Genomic DNA, 16,079 nt, shown 5'->3' on the forward strand with positions numbered 1-16,079 from the left:
AGCTGCCAAATCTTGCTGCTTTTAATTTTAAGACGTCATTTGACTTTGTCTCTTCCAAGCTCTATGCTACTGGCTTAAAATAGGCCCTCAGCATATCTTCTTTGGACTTATTGCAACAGTCCTGTCTGTAATTTATTTCCCAGATCCCTGATAATATTTTCCCCCTCCCATATTCTCCAGCCTGCCATTATAGTTACAGAAACAAAGCTAACCAAATCTTTTCTCTGTGTAAAAGCTTCTCCTGGCTCAATATGCCCATGGGGTAAAATTCAAACTAGGTAGGCGGGCTGTAAAGTTGTTAACCTCTCCATCTTGCTTCCTTTCCTGCCTTCATGTTCTCTATGCACATCCTAGGTTCCTCTTGCCTCATATTCTCACGACTGCCATCACATAATCATGTTTTCAGAAGTTGATGTGTATATATATATATATATATACAGATATATATATATACACTCACAGTTGATATACATGTATCTATACATATATATATCTCAAGATATTCTTCTTCCTCTTCATCCTTATCCCCTTGAAAAATTCCTGCATGTATTAAAATCAAGTTTAAGCATCATGCACTCTGTGAAGCCTTCCCCAATTCTTTCAGGCTATTGATGTTCTTTTCCTTTTGTTCCCAGAGCACTTTGTATCTGCTGCAGACTTTCCAGTGTGGCTTTTAATTGTTCTGTTTACATGTTTGCGTCTCACATGAGACTGTAAGCTTCTGATTGCCAGAGAACAGAATAGAAGTTGTTTAGTGAATATTGACAAATTAATGCATCGTTGTTTTCCTCCCAATATGTTTTTGGTATCAGTCTTTTGTTGTTGTTGTTTATTATTTTAAGATTTTATTTATTTACTTATCTATCTATTTACTTATTTATTTAGAGTGAGAGTTGGGGGAGGGGTAGAGGGAAAGGGAGAGAGAGAATCTAAAGCCGACTCTGCACTGAGCCTGGAGGCTGATTTGGAGCTCAATCTCAGGACACTGAGAACACTACCTGAGCAGAAATCAAGAGTCAAGATGCTTAATCCACTGAGCCACCCAGGTCCCCCTGTTTCATTCATTCTTTTACATCCTTAATAAAGTCAACTCAAACTTAGATTTTTAATAGCCTCGATGATAACCATCTAGAGAAGCCCTGTTCGGTAACATAGCCACTAGTCACATGGGGCATTTGTGTACCTGAGGTGTAGTTAGTCCAAGTTGAAGCAAGCTGTAAGGGTGGAATACACATTGGATTTTGAAGACAATAGAAAAACAGAATGTAAAATATCTCATTAATAATTTTTAATTTTAACTTAACAATTGCTCATATGCCAAATTTATAATATTTTGGATATATTGGGTTAAATAAAATATATTATTAAATTGCCTGTTTCTTTTTTCTGTTTTTAAATGTGGCTATGAGAAAATTTAAAAGTATATGTGGTGTGCATTATATTTCTATTAGACAGTGCTGTACCACTTCAATCATGTGAAACATTTCTTGGTAGTATGCCTGTCTTCTGTTTTTTCCTTAATTCTTGTAGTGGTAAGCAGAATTTCCTGGGAAGGGAAGAAACACTCAAAAGTGGTGTTTATTAGCTGGTATTTTTGGACTAGCTTTCCCAAATTTGCCTTTTTTTTTTTTCATGCTACTATCCTATTTGGAGAATCTGCGGGTTTTTTGTTGTTGCTTTGTCAAGGCACATTGCTTTGTCTGGTTCCCCAGAACTTCTTTAATTCTGTTGTACTTCACTTAGCCTTATCTTCTACTCATCTTAAGTAGTATCCCTGTTAGCCTGTTTTCTGAGCTCCTTTGTGATTTTGTGCATGATGCTCTTGCTCACTATCTCCTTCCTTGGCCCCCATCTAAATCAAGCCAGTCTTTAAGATGTGGCTTAAAAGTTCTATGTCCCATATGGTGTTTTTTTCTGTTTATTGGAACTCACTCTGATATCCTACTAGTTATTGTCATAGCCACACAGTTTAAGCTCTAATTTGTTCAATTCAGCATTCGATTGAATTCCTCAAGCATTTTTTTTTTTTAAGAGAGGGAGGTGGAGGAGAGGAGAGGCAGAGAGAAAGAGAGAGAGAGAGAGAATCTTAAGCAGGCTCCATACCCAGCATGGAGCCTAAGGTAGGGCTGGATCTCACCACTCTGAGATCATGACGAGCCAAAATCAAGAGTCAGAGTTTAATTGACTTAGTCACCCAGAAGCCCCATGAATTCCACGAGCATTTTTGAGATCCTGTGCCAAGAGCAGGGATAGGTGAGCATGAGGGTCACCTTTATGCAGGACCTAAGCTAGGCATTGGCAGTACAGAAAAATTTAAGACACAGGCCCTAGCTCTTTGCCTTTCTTAGCATCTGCTCCACCACAGGCAAGGGCCATGTTTATTCTGATTACATAAGCCTCATATGAGAAATTGCTAATAAGCCATGATATGCCAAACCAGTCAAATAGCCTCACTCAGCGTTCAAATCCCATGAGTCCAGGTCGGGAACTCTGGGTTCTAATTAAAGATCTTTCCCTAGTTTTCTTTTTCATGCATTAAAGATCACTGTTCATATAGCTTTTTGTTCAAGTGACCACACCCAGGATTTGCCTTCGTGGCCACACACTCTCCTCTTTATGAAAGGCCTATGGCCAGGGGTCTTAGACTCGGGAGCTTTGGATTTGAGTCTCAGCTACTCCACTGAGTAGCTGTGCAGCCTGGGCAAGTTACTTAACTCTGCCGTGCCTCATTTTCCACATCTGTATAATGGGAATAACATCACAGGGTTGCGATAAGGGTTAAAGGAGTTAATGGTTCTTGGCACTGAGTAACCACTCAATAAATGCCAGCTCTTAATACTTGCCACTACCAGGCTATTGCTCTCCCCCAAAATGTTAAGGGACTATCTTGACTACTTTATTCCACTTGCGTCTTCCAACTTGTAGGATAGTTCCTGTTTCAAAACTGCGGGTGAGTAAACACGGAACGAATAAACGAATGCACTCAATCACTTTATTTCTGCCATTCCCAATGTTGAGCCAGCAGGAGCAAAGGCAGGAAAGCAAGGGAAAGTCAACTCTTCGTACAGGTTCTTCGTTCGCCGGGTGTTACCCGAGGCCTTCAGGGTTTACCCCGTCTCCAAAGTGGGGAAGCCCACAGCGGGCAGAGCCGAGCAGCTTCTCGCGGAATCACCCCCGCCCCCCGCCCGCGAAAGGCCTAACGCACCGAGCGCGGCTGGCCGGCTGCCCGCGAAGGCCGGCGCATGCGCAGAGCGCCTAGCGCCCGGGTTCCTTCCTGCGGCGCCACCCGGAAGCCCCGGCTCCGTCTCCCCCTCCCCCCTCCCCTCCCCTGCCCTCCCCTCCCCTCCCCTCCCCCCTCCCCTCCCTCGCCGGCTCGGGCGGTGCGTGCGGGGCCGGCCCGGCGAGGAGGCGGGACACGTCGGCGCTGCCACCGCCGCCGCCGCTCCTCCTCCAGTTCCAGCCGCCGCCGCCGCCGCCGCCGCCGCTTCCTGGGCTGAGTCCGCCGCGGTCCCGGCGGCTCCAGGTGTGTCCACAGCCCAGCTCCCGCCCGAGTCCGCCGCCGCCGTAGCTGCCCCGGGCTCCCCGCCCCGCTGCCGAGATGGCGACACGCTCCTGCCGGGAGAAGGCTCAGAAGCTGAACGAGCAGCACCAGCTCATCCTGTCCAAGCTGCTGAGGGAGGAGGACAACAAGTACTGCGCCGACTGCGAGGCCAAAGGTAGCGCGGACGTCGCCGCCCCTGGCCGGGGCCTCCTGCGGCCGGTGACCTTCCCGTGGCCGCGGCGCCCGGGGCCCGAGCGGACGCCGCGGCTGCGCCCGGCCGGCCCCGGCCCTGAAGGGAGGGCGGGCTCGGGCTCCAGGGGCCCCTCACCTCCACCACAGGCGGCGGCGGGGTCGGGCCCGTGGGCGCCGGCCCGGGCCTCTTCTCCTTCCGGGCCCCCGGGCAGAGCCGGTGCCGGCGTCACGATGCTCCGACCGTCCCCAGGGCCGCGGCCAGAGCCGGGCCGGGAGCGCAGAGCCGCGCTCCTCCCGCCTCAGCTCGCAGGTACCTCCGTGGGTGGGGCCTCCCGTAGTCCCGGTCTCCGCCTCGCCCCTTCCCCGGTGACCACGGCGTCCCCCTCGGGCCCCGATGCCTCGTATCCCAGGTGGAGCCCTACCTGCCCGCCCACCTGACTGCCTTGTACCGGGCTTTTGCTGCCTTTTGACAAAGGGTATGGTGGTCCTTTTTGGTGGGTTGGAGTTTTTACCGAGCCAGACCATTGGGGAGGGGTCTTTAGTAGTAGTAGTAGTAGTAGTAGCAGCGGTAGTAGTAGTAATGTTTTATTAGTCCGGATGTTAGCCGAAATGAAGAGGAATTTCATTATAGGAGTCTCTTGGACTGTGGGCTTATGTTCCTGAAGCTTTTAATAATTAGATTGTTTCTGACCAGTTGGTTTGGGAGAACATGTGGACGTTGGCTTCTGTGGCCCCAAAGCGTTAAAGGTGCGTTTTTTTTTTTTTTTTTTAAAGATCCAGAGATGAAAAAATAATCGTAATTTTAGTTAGTTCCGTTGGAGGGCTTCTGCTTCAGCCTTTAAAATAGATACACTATTTTTAGCCTATATGTTTGGGTTTGGAGATCTGATTTATATCTAATGTCTTATAAGTAATCTCATGAGAAAAATGTTTCAGATTTTTTTTAAAACAAACTTGCGTTTTGGGAAAAGATCTTCCTTATTTGTAAATTGGTTTGTTTATTCGGTGAAGAATAGGTAGTTTTCCCAAGCAGGAGTCGGTCTGAGAATGTCATTTAAGATTTCTGTTTTTTGACTTAGACTTTTCTTGAAGCTTTACTTTTCCTCCTCAATAGTATATAAATGAGTCACGTTTCAGTAGGCTGATAATGTTTGATTAGACTAAGCCACACAGCATCAGCAAGTCGCTTCAGTGCCATACTACTGTAACAGGTACCTGATTACTGGAAGATCATGTGGGAATACTGGAACTAGACCATTTTAAGGAGCACTTTTCAATATTATAGTAACTCGACCTGCCCAACGTTAGATATCCTGTGTAACCATTCAAGTGATGAGTTAAAAATGCCTGATTATTATGATAATATTTCTTTACCTGATACTGATTATGTGTGTGGTTTTTTTTGGGGGGGAGGGGGACACTGTTCTGTATTGAGCCTCAATTACTCATCACTGCACTAGTAAAACGCTGAAAAATGGGGCCCTCTAAAAGGCCGGAAAAGGAAATGAGCTGCATTTTGGGTAATAAGTAATATGGTTAAAAAGAGATGCTAGTATATATTAAATCTCTTAAAAATTGAATAGTAACAGTTTCAGTAAGTACTTTCATTAGTTATAGAAATAGGTGAAAAATAATTTTTGTTTGAATTTGTCCCCGAACTTTATAAAGTCAGACTTTTACTAATGCGTCCTAAAATAATTTATAGGTTTTGAAAAATCCATTATGTGCCACATGGTAGCATTTTCATTCTCATTTTTTGAAGTGAGGAGAGGAGAATCATGTGCTTTTTAAGTTAGAACAAAAATTTTATTCTAGCCGGAGGAAAAGGGAGCTTTAGTTTTGTTCGCTATTTGTATTGCCACTGAGGTCCATAGAAACATACTGAATGAACATTTTTATTTTGGTTTTGTTTGATCTTTTGTTTGTGGGTTTGTTTTTGAGAAATATAGGAAAGTGGAAGAGAGTAGTATCCAGAGTTTCAGGATGCATTGTGATGGGCATGAACTCCAGTCATGAGTTGGAAAGATCATTAGTTTTTTCCTTGTTGCTACTAAATCTCAAATAATATTAAAATGATCTTCTAAATTGTTTGACTGTTTTCTTCCAGTAAAAAAAAAAATCACTAAGTTTAATTAGTTTATTAGACTTACTCTCATAGTTGCAGTCTTTGAAAAATTTGACATGATTGGGGCCATTGGTAGAATTAAAATTCTGTAAAATTTTTGAGTCTTTGATACAGTCGAACCCTATTGTAGTCAAACCCTATTGTAGGGCTCTCTTAGTAGAGTTCTTTGCTTGTTAAATGAGTTTAGAGTCATTTTTATATATGCCAGGTGACCTAGTAAATGTAGTTAGTAAAATTCCAATTAAATGTATTTTCAAAAGACATGCTACAGGTCTTATTCAGCAGCTCAGCTATTATAAAGAGGTTCCATACTGTATATATGTATTAATGTTTTCTTCACTAATAAACTACATTAAGCTTTTTGTGTATTTTGAAGCTGTTTCTTAACGCAATTTTCTTTTCTTTCAGAAAATACTTCCCCCACTGCTCTTTGAGAACATGTACCAAAGACCAAAGCCTAGGGCTAAAGATTACCCTGTTCTGTTGACTTATAATAATAGTTGGCAAAGTTATATCATTTGGATTTTGACATTTTCTTACTGAGTCACCAGTGTGTGTTTTCCTGAATTGACATTATTTAGGAAGGAAGGAGAAAAGGATGGCATAGGTGCCAGTTTCCTGATCATGATCCTACACTTACCAGATCTGTTGAGCAATTGGAGAATAAGAACAGGCAGATGGAGCTGCACGTCCTTTCCCTGGCCTCATTTGTGACTCTGTGGGAGTTTTAATGCAGTTCTATTGGTTATTAGTTGGTGGCACTTTATGGAGCAGTGAGGATTTAGAGCCCCTTGCTAATCTAAAATTTAGTTTTTAGTATTTAAAGTTTCATTCATGGTTAATACTAGCTTTAATTCTCAACACGAAAATGGGTCTCTTGCCCAGTAAGTTTTGGGTAGTCAAAACATAAGGTTTTAAATGCTTATGGGATTGTTTTGTCCCACCTGTCTTGATATTAAGAGGGCAAACTCCTTCCCCAGATCAAGCACTTATTTCTTCATTCCACAGATCTTGACTTGCGGGGACACTGCTAAGCACTATTGGATTATGGGGCTAAAAAATTAGTAAGATCTAAATGAGTTTGTTTAGTGAGTACTGCGTTTTGCAAATGTGTAATACCAAATCAATATACTAAGTATTACAACAGTGGTTGTAAGAAGTACTTCCCGCTCTACTTATTTTGGGCTGCTATCCCCATTGCATCTGACTTTTGTCTGTTTGTCTTCATAGTTCCTAGAATGCTGCCTCAAGGCCTTTGCACATATTGTTCTTTCTGCCTAGGAAGCTCTCTAACAATTTTTTGCCTGATCAGCTTTACGTACCATACAGTTTCTCCTTAAATGTCTCTTGACGGGAAAAGATTCTCCCATATTAAGTTAGGCTTCCCTTGTATAAGACACATCCTAAATGTTTTATTACACTTACTACAGTTGTAGTTAAACATTATTTGAGTATTTATTGGGTAATCTGTTTCCCTATTTAATTATAGCTATAAGAGAGAAGAGACCTTGTTTGTCTTGTTCAGGCTTGTATCCCCAGCCCTCTTCGCAATGTGGTAGGTTAATGTAACTCTTGAATGAATGAGTGAATGAGTATACAGAGCTGACAGCAGGCAGCAGGGTATGTGGAAATGGGTTCACATGGGCATGTGGAGTGACTCTATTAGGAAATATTCATGGGTGTCTTGTTTGTGCTAGGTTCTGAAAGTGGAGTGGGATTTCAGCAGATGGAGAAGGAATCAAAGGGCACAGTTAGCTGCACAGACAAGGTACAGGTGTATAAGAAAACATATGACGTTTCTGTGTGGCCTTTTTTGAGTAAGCTTTCTCTAAGCATGATCAGATTTGATGGTGGCAAATGAGGAAGAATTGAATTGGTGAGAGATTCCAGGCATGTCACCTAATTATAACAGTAGTCTGAGCAAGGGTGTAAGGATCGGAACTCACCTAATGTCATTGTGTTGTAAGTCAGGGTATAGGGCAGGAAACAGAACCACTGTAGCTACTTGAAGGAATAGAGTGTTTACATTGGAAGGGCTGGAGGAGCAAAAATCAGTGAGCCACTCCTGGAGTAATGGTTTCAAGGCCAAATACTAATACTAATACTAATACTAATACTAATACTAATACTAATACTGCTACCATGACTACCACTACTGCCATGGCTGCTTCTCACCCATGAGATTGGTGAACTAATGGGGGAACCAAGACTATGGTTACTGCATCCATTCGATGTCTATTAGACAATTTTGTCAATTGCCCTTACTGTAGGAAGATGGCATTTGTTAAACTTGTACCTTCCACGTACAAATAACTTACAGACCTATGTCCAATGCTTTGCTAATCAGGGGAGTCTTTTAGCTTTCTAACCTCTTCAAAACATAGAAACATGAAGAGAAGGTTGTGAGACTCAATCTGAGAGTTCACTACAAGGCGGTGAGGGTGGAGAACGTTTTCATTAAGTATTCGATATTTAAGAGTTCTTGTATAAATTTATTTTTAAAGTAATTCATCCTGGGATGCCTGGGTGGCTCAGCGGTTGAGCCTTTGGCCCAGGGTGTGATCCTGGAGTCTCGGGGTCAAGTCTCAAATCCGGCTTCCTGCATGGAGCCTGCTTCTCTCTCTGCCTGTTTCTGCCTGCTCCTTCTGTGGCTTTCATTAGTAAATAAATAAAATCTTAAAAATAAATAAAGTAATTTGTACTAAAAAGTAAAGTTCACCTTGAGAAAATGATGTTTATGATGATGTTGATGCTTGTGGGATAAATACATATAAACAAAATCTGTGATTATAATTTATCTAAAGAGACCTGCTGAGATGTGTAGGGTGGCTCAGTGGTTGAGCGACTGCCTTTGGTTCAGGGCGTGATGCCTGAGGTCCTGGGATCGAGTCCTACGTCGGGCTCCTGCTTCTCCCTCTGCCGATGTCTCTGCCTTTCTCGCTCTGCGTCTATCATGAATAAATAAATAAAATCTTAAAAAAAAAAGATTTGTAAGTTTCCCCCAAATGCTAGCCTTCAGTTTGATTGGGTCTATTGTTCTTATAATTCTGCTGATCTTGAGGTTTTCTCTGATGATTATGTGTAGAGCCCTGGTGTCAGAGCTGGAATAGAAACCACTGGTCTCTCTCTGACTCATCACTTTAATACTTAGGCTGCATGTTTTGTTCCCTTCCTTTTTTTCCTTCCCAATTATTTTTCTTAGTAATTTTTTAAAGATTAAAATACTCTTTCATTACTTGATTTCAATACAAGGTATATATAGCTCTGTACCAGATATATCAGATATATACAACCTTTATTGACATATAAGGACTTGAACCTATGCTTTCTTTAAGGCAGAGTCAAATGTTTGACATTCTAATTACATATTTTATAAACTCAAGCCTTTTCCTACTGTTGTTACTTCTATGGCTACTGCTAATAGCCTTCTCACTGGATAAAATCAACTCACTTTTCTTTCCATTTCTCAATAGAAGAGCAAAGAAACTTGGAGGCCATTTTGTTTGTTGACTGCCTTACATTCTGACCCCTGTAAAGAACTGATTTAACAGATAATATAATTATGTTGATTAAATCAGTATTTTCTGGGCACTACAAAGATTAAGAGTCACATCAGATACTGTTGTGTGTTCTAAAAAGTTTTGGGTATTGTCCACAAACTAGTTAGGGATCTCAATAGACATGAGACAATGATGCATTAAATTCTAGCCTATATGTAGACTTTATTATTTATTTATTTATTATTTTTATTATTTTTATTTTTTTATATGTAGGCTTTAGATTCATTAAAAGTTTAGTGATGAGAAAGCTCAGTGTGACTTGGAGAAAGTAGGAAGGAGAAGAAGAAGGTTAAGTTTAGAAAAACTTGAAAACTTCAAAAAAAATAATATTACATGTATATACAGAACTTATATGCTGCTTTCTTCTTGTCAGATGATGTTGTGATACTTCACATACATTCACTTACTTAATCCTCAAAACCACTTTTTGTGGTAATATTATTATTCCACCTTACAAGTGAGGAAACCGAGACATACAGAATTTAAGTAACTCCCAAGGTTATACAGCTAAGAAATGGTAGAGCCAGGAATTTCTTCAGTAACAGAAAAAAATTTTGGATGGCTACTATATTTCAGGCATTCTAGGAGCTGGGGAGGAAGCAGAGAACAGGTAGATGAGGTCCAAGCTCTAAAGAATCTACTAATCTGTTAGTTTGTTGGAAGCAGGCCTGGCTTGCAAAGTTGACCCTTGAGGAACTTGGATTTGGGGAGGATCTCGCTATCCCTAAGTGATGAGTCAGTCAGTGTGTCTTAACTGTACAGTGTGGTTTATGCCAAATGACTGCTTTCCTTCTGAGAGTCTGAAATTTCCATACATACTAGGCAAGGGTGCCTATGTGACAAGCCTCCCCACCTTGCCCCCCATAGTCTAGACATCAGGTCTCTACTGAGACTCTAATGGGCAGTATTTCACATTTGTCAAAAATCATTACTGAGCCAGTTAAGTGTGTCTGGTGCAACTTCACCAGAAGAGGACACCTGAACATTTGTGCCTGTTTTCTCTTGAACTTTGCTCCATGCACCTTTTTTCTTTGCTAATTATGCTTGGTATCCTTCTACTGTAATAAATAAATTATAATGATGAATACAACTGTATTTTGAGACTTCTGAGTTATCAAATTACCAAGCCTGATGCTGGTTTTGTGAACCTTTCAACACATTTGATAATATGTATTTTTCTCCAGTATATTGTGAGAGTATGTTGGAATATCAGTGTATCTTGGCTAGCTCTCGAACCTAACCTATCAGCAAGGGTATAGCTCAGAGAAGCTGGTATTTTTAGCATTAGTGGAAATTCTGGCCTTACTGGGATGATATGGAAGTAGGCATCTGGACTCTAGAATCAGGATTTGAATTTAGGAAATCTAGCTCCAGAATTATAAACTGCATGTTTGATGGCATGAAAGATAAAAGGCATGCTTTTGCAGTTGAAATTTTGTGATTGAAGAAACTATTGTTGGGGGCTGCCCTGGTGGCTCAGCAGTTTAGCGCCACCTTCAGCCCAGGGTGTGAACCTGCAGACCCAGGATGGAGTCCCACGTGGGGCTCCTTACGTGGAGCCTGCTTCTCCCCCTGCCTGTGTCTCTGCCCCTCTCTCTCTGTCTCTCATGAATAAGTAAATAACGATCTTAAAAAAAAAAAAAAAAAAGGAAAAACTATTGTTGGGAATAGACTATCACCTTAAAGCTGACATTGTATTTCTCAGAGATGTTATTGCCAAATATGTTCCAGCATGGACAGTGTTACTGTCTTAACTTACCTCTTTGTTTTTAATAGCAGAACTACCATAACTTCGAAATACTGATGTAAAGCAGAGGTTTTTTTTTTTTATCATTAAACTTTATTCTACATATTGAATCTTTTGACAAATCCTTTAGAGTTGTGTGTGTGTTTTATTTTTTGGTCTTCAATATAGCTTCTTTGCTTTTTTGTTTTCTCTTTCTGCGTATCTGTTCTTTGGTGAGTTACTGATCATCTACCGTGGCTTTTTAAACCATAGGAACAACTTAGTAGAATTGAAGGACCATTGACCTTGATTAAGTTAGTAAAGGTAGGTTTGAGTCCAGCCTTTGCCTCTTGACTTATTGGTGACTGGTTGTCCCTGTCCTCAGTGAGCCTTACTGCAAAGATTTATTTCAACTCTAATGTGGTTTGTGTTCTTTTCTGTCATGTCACTTCTGTGTCAGCTGTGTCAGTATTTACTGTTATTGTTAATTTTTAAAAATTGTATTATTAAGCATTTATATTTTAGGGCGTTATTGAACTTTGGGTCATGGTTGAACCTATATACTTTTTAAAGGTTTTCACTGATGACTTAGGCTTATCTGAGCAGATTTACTTGATATTATCTTTGATTATCTCAAGCTTTATCATATATTTCACAAGAATATTCCTCATAAATTTGGGCTCCTTTTGTTTGAAACTTTTTCACTTTAATGCAAGTAAGATAAAAGGAACTACCTTCTTTAGTCATCTACTAAAGCCATATGTTAGGACTGTAGACCCATACATTTAGTCATACATAGTACCATACATCATACTATCTAGTTATACATAGAACCATATAGAAATTTTAAAAATTTCACTTAAAATAGAGCTGTGATAAGATGCTATTGGAAATATGTGCTAATTTTATGTTCGTGTACATTTTGAGTGGTAAATGTGAGGACTTTGAGAGTCTAAAGGGCAGGGAATTATAAGCCTTCTAGTAATTCTCCATTCTCTTTGCACCCTCCCTCTCCCCTCAACAATTTTTGGTCTCCCTTTCACAAGAGATCCAAGTGATTGGTTTTAGGAGTGATTGATGATAGACTTTCAGACATCTATTACTGATCTTTTGTAAAGAGTGCATTTCAAGGACCAATGATCAGCTTGAACCCAAACTTAAAAAACATAATAAAGGGGATTTTCAAATTTCTGTGGGAGGTTATATTTAGGATAGCTTTATCTTTCAATATAAGAACATTGATTAAAACTTATGATTTAGTCTAGGTTAGATTTTTTTAGTTCATATATTTCCATTTTTGAAAGTTGTTTTTGATATAAGGTTGATGGTGCAGTATCAAAAAACCAGAAGTATGATTTTTGAAGAGAAATGATCACTAGTATATTAATTTCCTATTGGTGCTATAATAAATTATCACAAACTTAGCGGCTTAAAACAACACAAATTACTGTTTTATAGTTCTGGAGGTTAGAATCCAAAGTAAGTCATAACTGAGCTAAAATCAAAGGTCTTCCTTCTGGAGATACTAGAAGAGAATCTGTTTCCTCATCTTTTCTAGCTTTTAGAATTCATCTTCGATGTTTGCTTCATGTCCCCTTCCTTCATCTTCAGGTCTTTCTGCTTTTTTGTGCTTCTAGCATTATATCTTCTGTAGCTCTTTTAAGGATATTTGTGATTACATTGGGTTTACCCCAATAATCTAGGATAATACCATCTATATGTCCATAACTTAAACACACTTGTGTCTCTTGCCATGGAAGGTCACATATTTGCAGATTAGAGAAATTGGAACACGGACATCTTTGGGGATTACTATTCTGCTTGCCACAAGTGGATTTGTGATAAAAATTATATATTGAACCTAGATTTTTATTAAAGGTACTGCTCTGGATGGCACTTAACATGGCATAGGATGGTGAAGTTAGTACATTGCAGATTAGTCTTTCTTACAGGATTTATTTAAATATTTTATTTAATTATTCATGAGAGACACAGAGAGGCAGAGACATAGGCAGAGGGAGAAGCAGGCTTCCCTGGGGAGCACGATGCAGGACTCGATCCCAGGACCCCGAGGTCACAACCTTAGCCAAAGGCAGATGCGCAGCCACTGAGCCACTCAAGTGCCCCCTTACAGAAATTATTTTAAAAATATATGCATGCAAGAGTCATTTCACAGGCTCTTTGCATCACTTTGATTTATGTAGAAAATCTTTAGAAATTTACCAAAAAAGATATTACAATCAATAATTGAGTTTCATTAAGGTTAATATAGAAAAATTAACCATTTCTGTATACCAGCAACAAACAATTGGAAGTTGTAATGAAAATTATTTACAATAGCATAAACATATGAGAACTTGGGGATAAATTTAACAAAATACATCCAAGATTTGTATACCAAAACTTACCAAAGAGAAATTTAAAAATACATAAAGAAATGGAGAGAGATACTATGTTCATGGATTTAGAGGATGTAATTTTTTATTTTTTAGAGAGAGAGCTGGGGGGTGGAGGGGCAGAAGAGAATCCTAAGCAGTTTCCATGCCTAGCATAAAGGCAGACATGGGACTCAATTTCATGACCCTTAGATCATAACCTGAGCCAAAATCAAGAGTTTGACACTTAACTTGCAGAGCTACCCAGGCGCCTCTATCAGGTGCCATCTTTAGGTCAGTTCTCTCCAAATCAATCTGTAGACCTAACATGATCCTAGTCAGAATCCTAGAAGATAGTTTTGTTGAAACTGACAAGCTGATTCTAAAATTATAAAGAAATGCAAAGGAGCCTCCAAAAATCTAAACAATTTTGAAAAACAAAAAGAATATTGGAGTTTTTATAAAACCTGACTTCAATAGTTATTATAAAGCTATTGTAATCAAGGCAATGTGGTATTGGTGTAGGACAGAAATATCAATAGAACATAATAATCAAGAAGTAGACTCATGTCAAAGATCAGTTAATTTTTAACAGAAATGTTAAGGTAATTCAAAAAGGAAAGGATAGTCTTTTCAGTGACAACGAAAGAATGTATTATGACCATTATCTCACACCATGTACAAAAATTAGCATGAAATGGATAATAAAACTAAATTTATGAGCTAAAACTAGCTCATAGAAGCTCATTTAGCTTCTTCCAGAAGAAGACATAGGAGAAAGAGAAAGCCTCTGGGTTCTTGGTTAAGCAAAGATTTCTTGGGTAAGACACAAAAGCACAATCTATAAAAATAAAATTAAGAAATAGACCTCACCGGGGACCCTGGGTGGCGCAGTGGTTTAGCGCCTGCCTTTGGCCCAGGGCGCGATCCTGGAGACCCGGGATCGAATCCCACGTCGGGCTCCCGGTGCATGGAGCCTGCTTCTCCCTCTGCCTGTGTCTCTGCCTCTCTCTCTCTCTGTGTGACTATCATAAATAAATAAAAAAAAATTAAAAAAAAAAAAAAGAAATAGACCTCACCAAAATTATAAACTTTGCTTTTCAAAAGATAATGTTAAAATGAAAAAGAAAATCATAATTGGAAAGAAAATATTATATCTGATAAGGGCTTTCTTTTAGAATATTTAAAGAAATATTATAATTTAGTGAGATAAAACTTGAATGTTCACAGCATTTTTATTCATAATTGGCGGTGGAAACCATTCAAATACCTACCAGTTAGTAAAAGAACAAACTGGTACGTCATACAATGGTATAATATTTTGCAATATGTAGGAGCAAAGTAGTGAGACAGTAACATGGATGAATCTTAAAGATGTTATGCTTAGTGAAGAGATCCATACACAAAAGACTATATGTGATTCCAGTTATGGAATTCTAGAAAGGTAAAACTTACAGGGACAGAAAATAGATGGGTGGTTGCAATGGCTTGAGGGTGAAGGTGGTTTGCTATTTTTTTAAAAGTAAAATGCTGTACCAGTATATTTTATTCATTATTGTTTTGTTCACTATTCATCCACTTGCTGTAGATTATATAGCAGTTTCTCAGTTATTTTATTTGGATCTATGCAATATATCCACTACTAAAGTTATTTTGCTTTTCCATAAAAATGAAATTAATGGTCTGAATAAGAGTTTGCAAAAGCAATATTCTTCTGGTAGTGGCTTAAAAGATGATGAATTCTTGACTGGTGCCCTTTTATTGGTCAAATCTTTATTTTTTATTTTTTATTTTTATTTTATTTTTTTATAAATTTATTTTTTATTGGTGTTCAGTTTGCCAACATATAGAATAATACCCAATGCTCATCCCATCAAGTGCCCCCCTTAGTGCCTGTCACCCAGTCACCCCCACCTCCCCTTCCGCCACCCCTAGTTCGTATTCCGGAGTTAGGAGTCTCTCATGTTCTGTCTCCCTCCCTGATGTTTCCCACTCATTTTTTCTCCTTTCCCCTTTATTCCCTTTCACTATTTTTTATATTCCCCAAATAAATGAGACCATATAATGTTTGTCCTTCTCCGATTGACTGATTTCACTCAGCATAATACCCTCCAATTCCATCCACGTTGAAGCAAATGGTGGGTATTTGTCATTTCTAATGGCTGAGTAATATTCTATTGTATACATAAACCACATCTTCTTTATCCATTCATCTTTTGATGGACACCAAGGCTCCTTCCACAGTTTGGCTGTTGTGGACATTGCTGCTAGAAACATCGGGGTGCAGGTGTCCCGGCGTTTCATTGCATTTGTATCTTTGGGGTAAATCCCCAGCAGTGCAATTGCTGGGTCGTAGGGTAGCTCTATTTTTAACTTTGAGGAAGCTCCACACATTTTTCCAGAGTGGCTGGACCAGTTCACATTCCCACCAACAGTGTAAGAGGGTTCCCCTTTCTCCACATCCTTTCCAACATTTGTTGTTTCCTGCCTTGTTAATTTTCCGCATTCTCACTGGTGTGAGGTGGTATCTCATTGTGGTTTTGATTTGTATTTCCCTGAT

The 16,079-nt window shown here is 39.8% G+C and overlaps 1 protein-coding gene across 7 annotated transcripts in view; it reads left to right on the forward strand.

Moving 5' to 3' along the window:
* Nucleotides 1-3,404: 3,404 nt before the first annotated feature.
* SMAP1 (small ArfGAP 1) overlaps nt 3,405-16,079 on the forward strand; it is a 177,919-nt gene continuing 165,244 nt past the window's right edge. For 6 of the 7 annotated variants that reach the window (XM_035697425.2, XM_049092243.1, XM_035697426.2 and 3 more), the window contains exon 1: nt 3,405-3,716. In XM_035697425.2, coding sequence (XP_035553318.1) covers nt 3,599-3,716 — 118 coding nt within the window. In that variant the 5' untranslated portion in view covers nt 3,405-3,598. Of the gene's footprint in view, nt 3,717-3,750; nt 4,044-16,079 lie in introns of those variants that run through there. The other variant, XM_049092242.1, reaches the window with a different exon arrangement.

This window comes from Canis lupus, chromosome 12 (assembly GCF_003254725.2).
Source record: "Canis lupus dingo isolate Sandy chromosome 12, ASM325472v2, whole genome shotgun sequence".
NCBI classification, from domain to species: domain Eukaryota; kingdom Metazoa; phylum Chordata; class Mammalia; order Carnivora; family Canidae; genus Canis; species Canis lupus.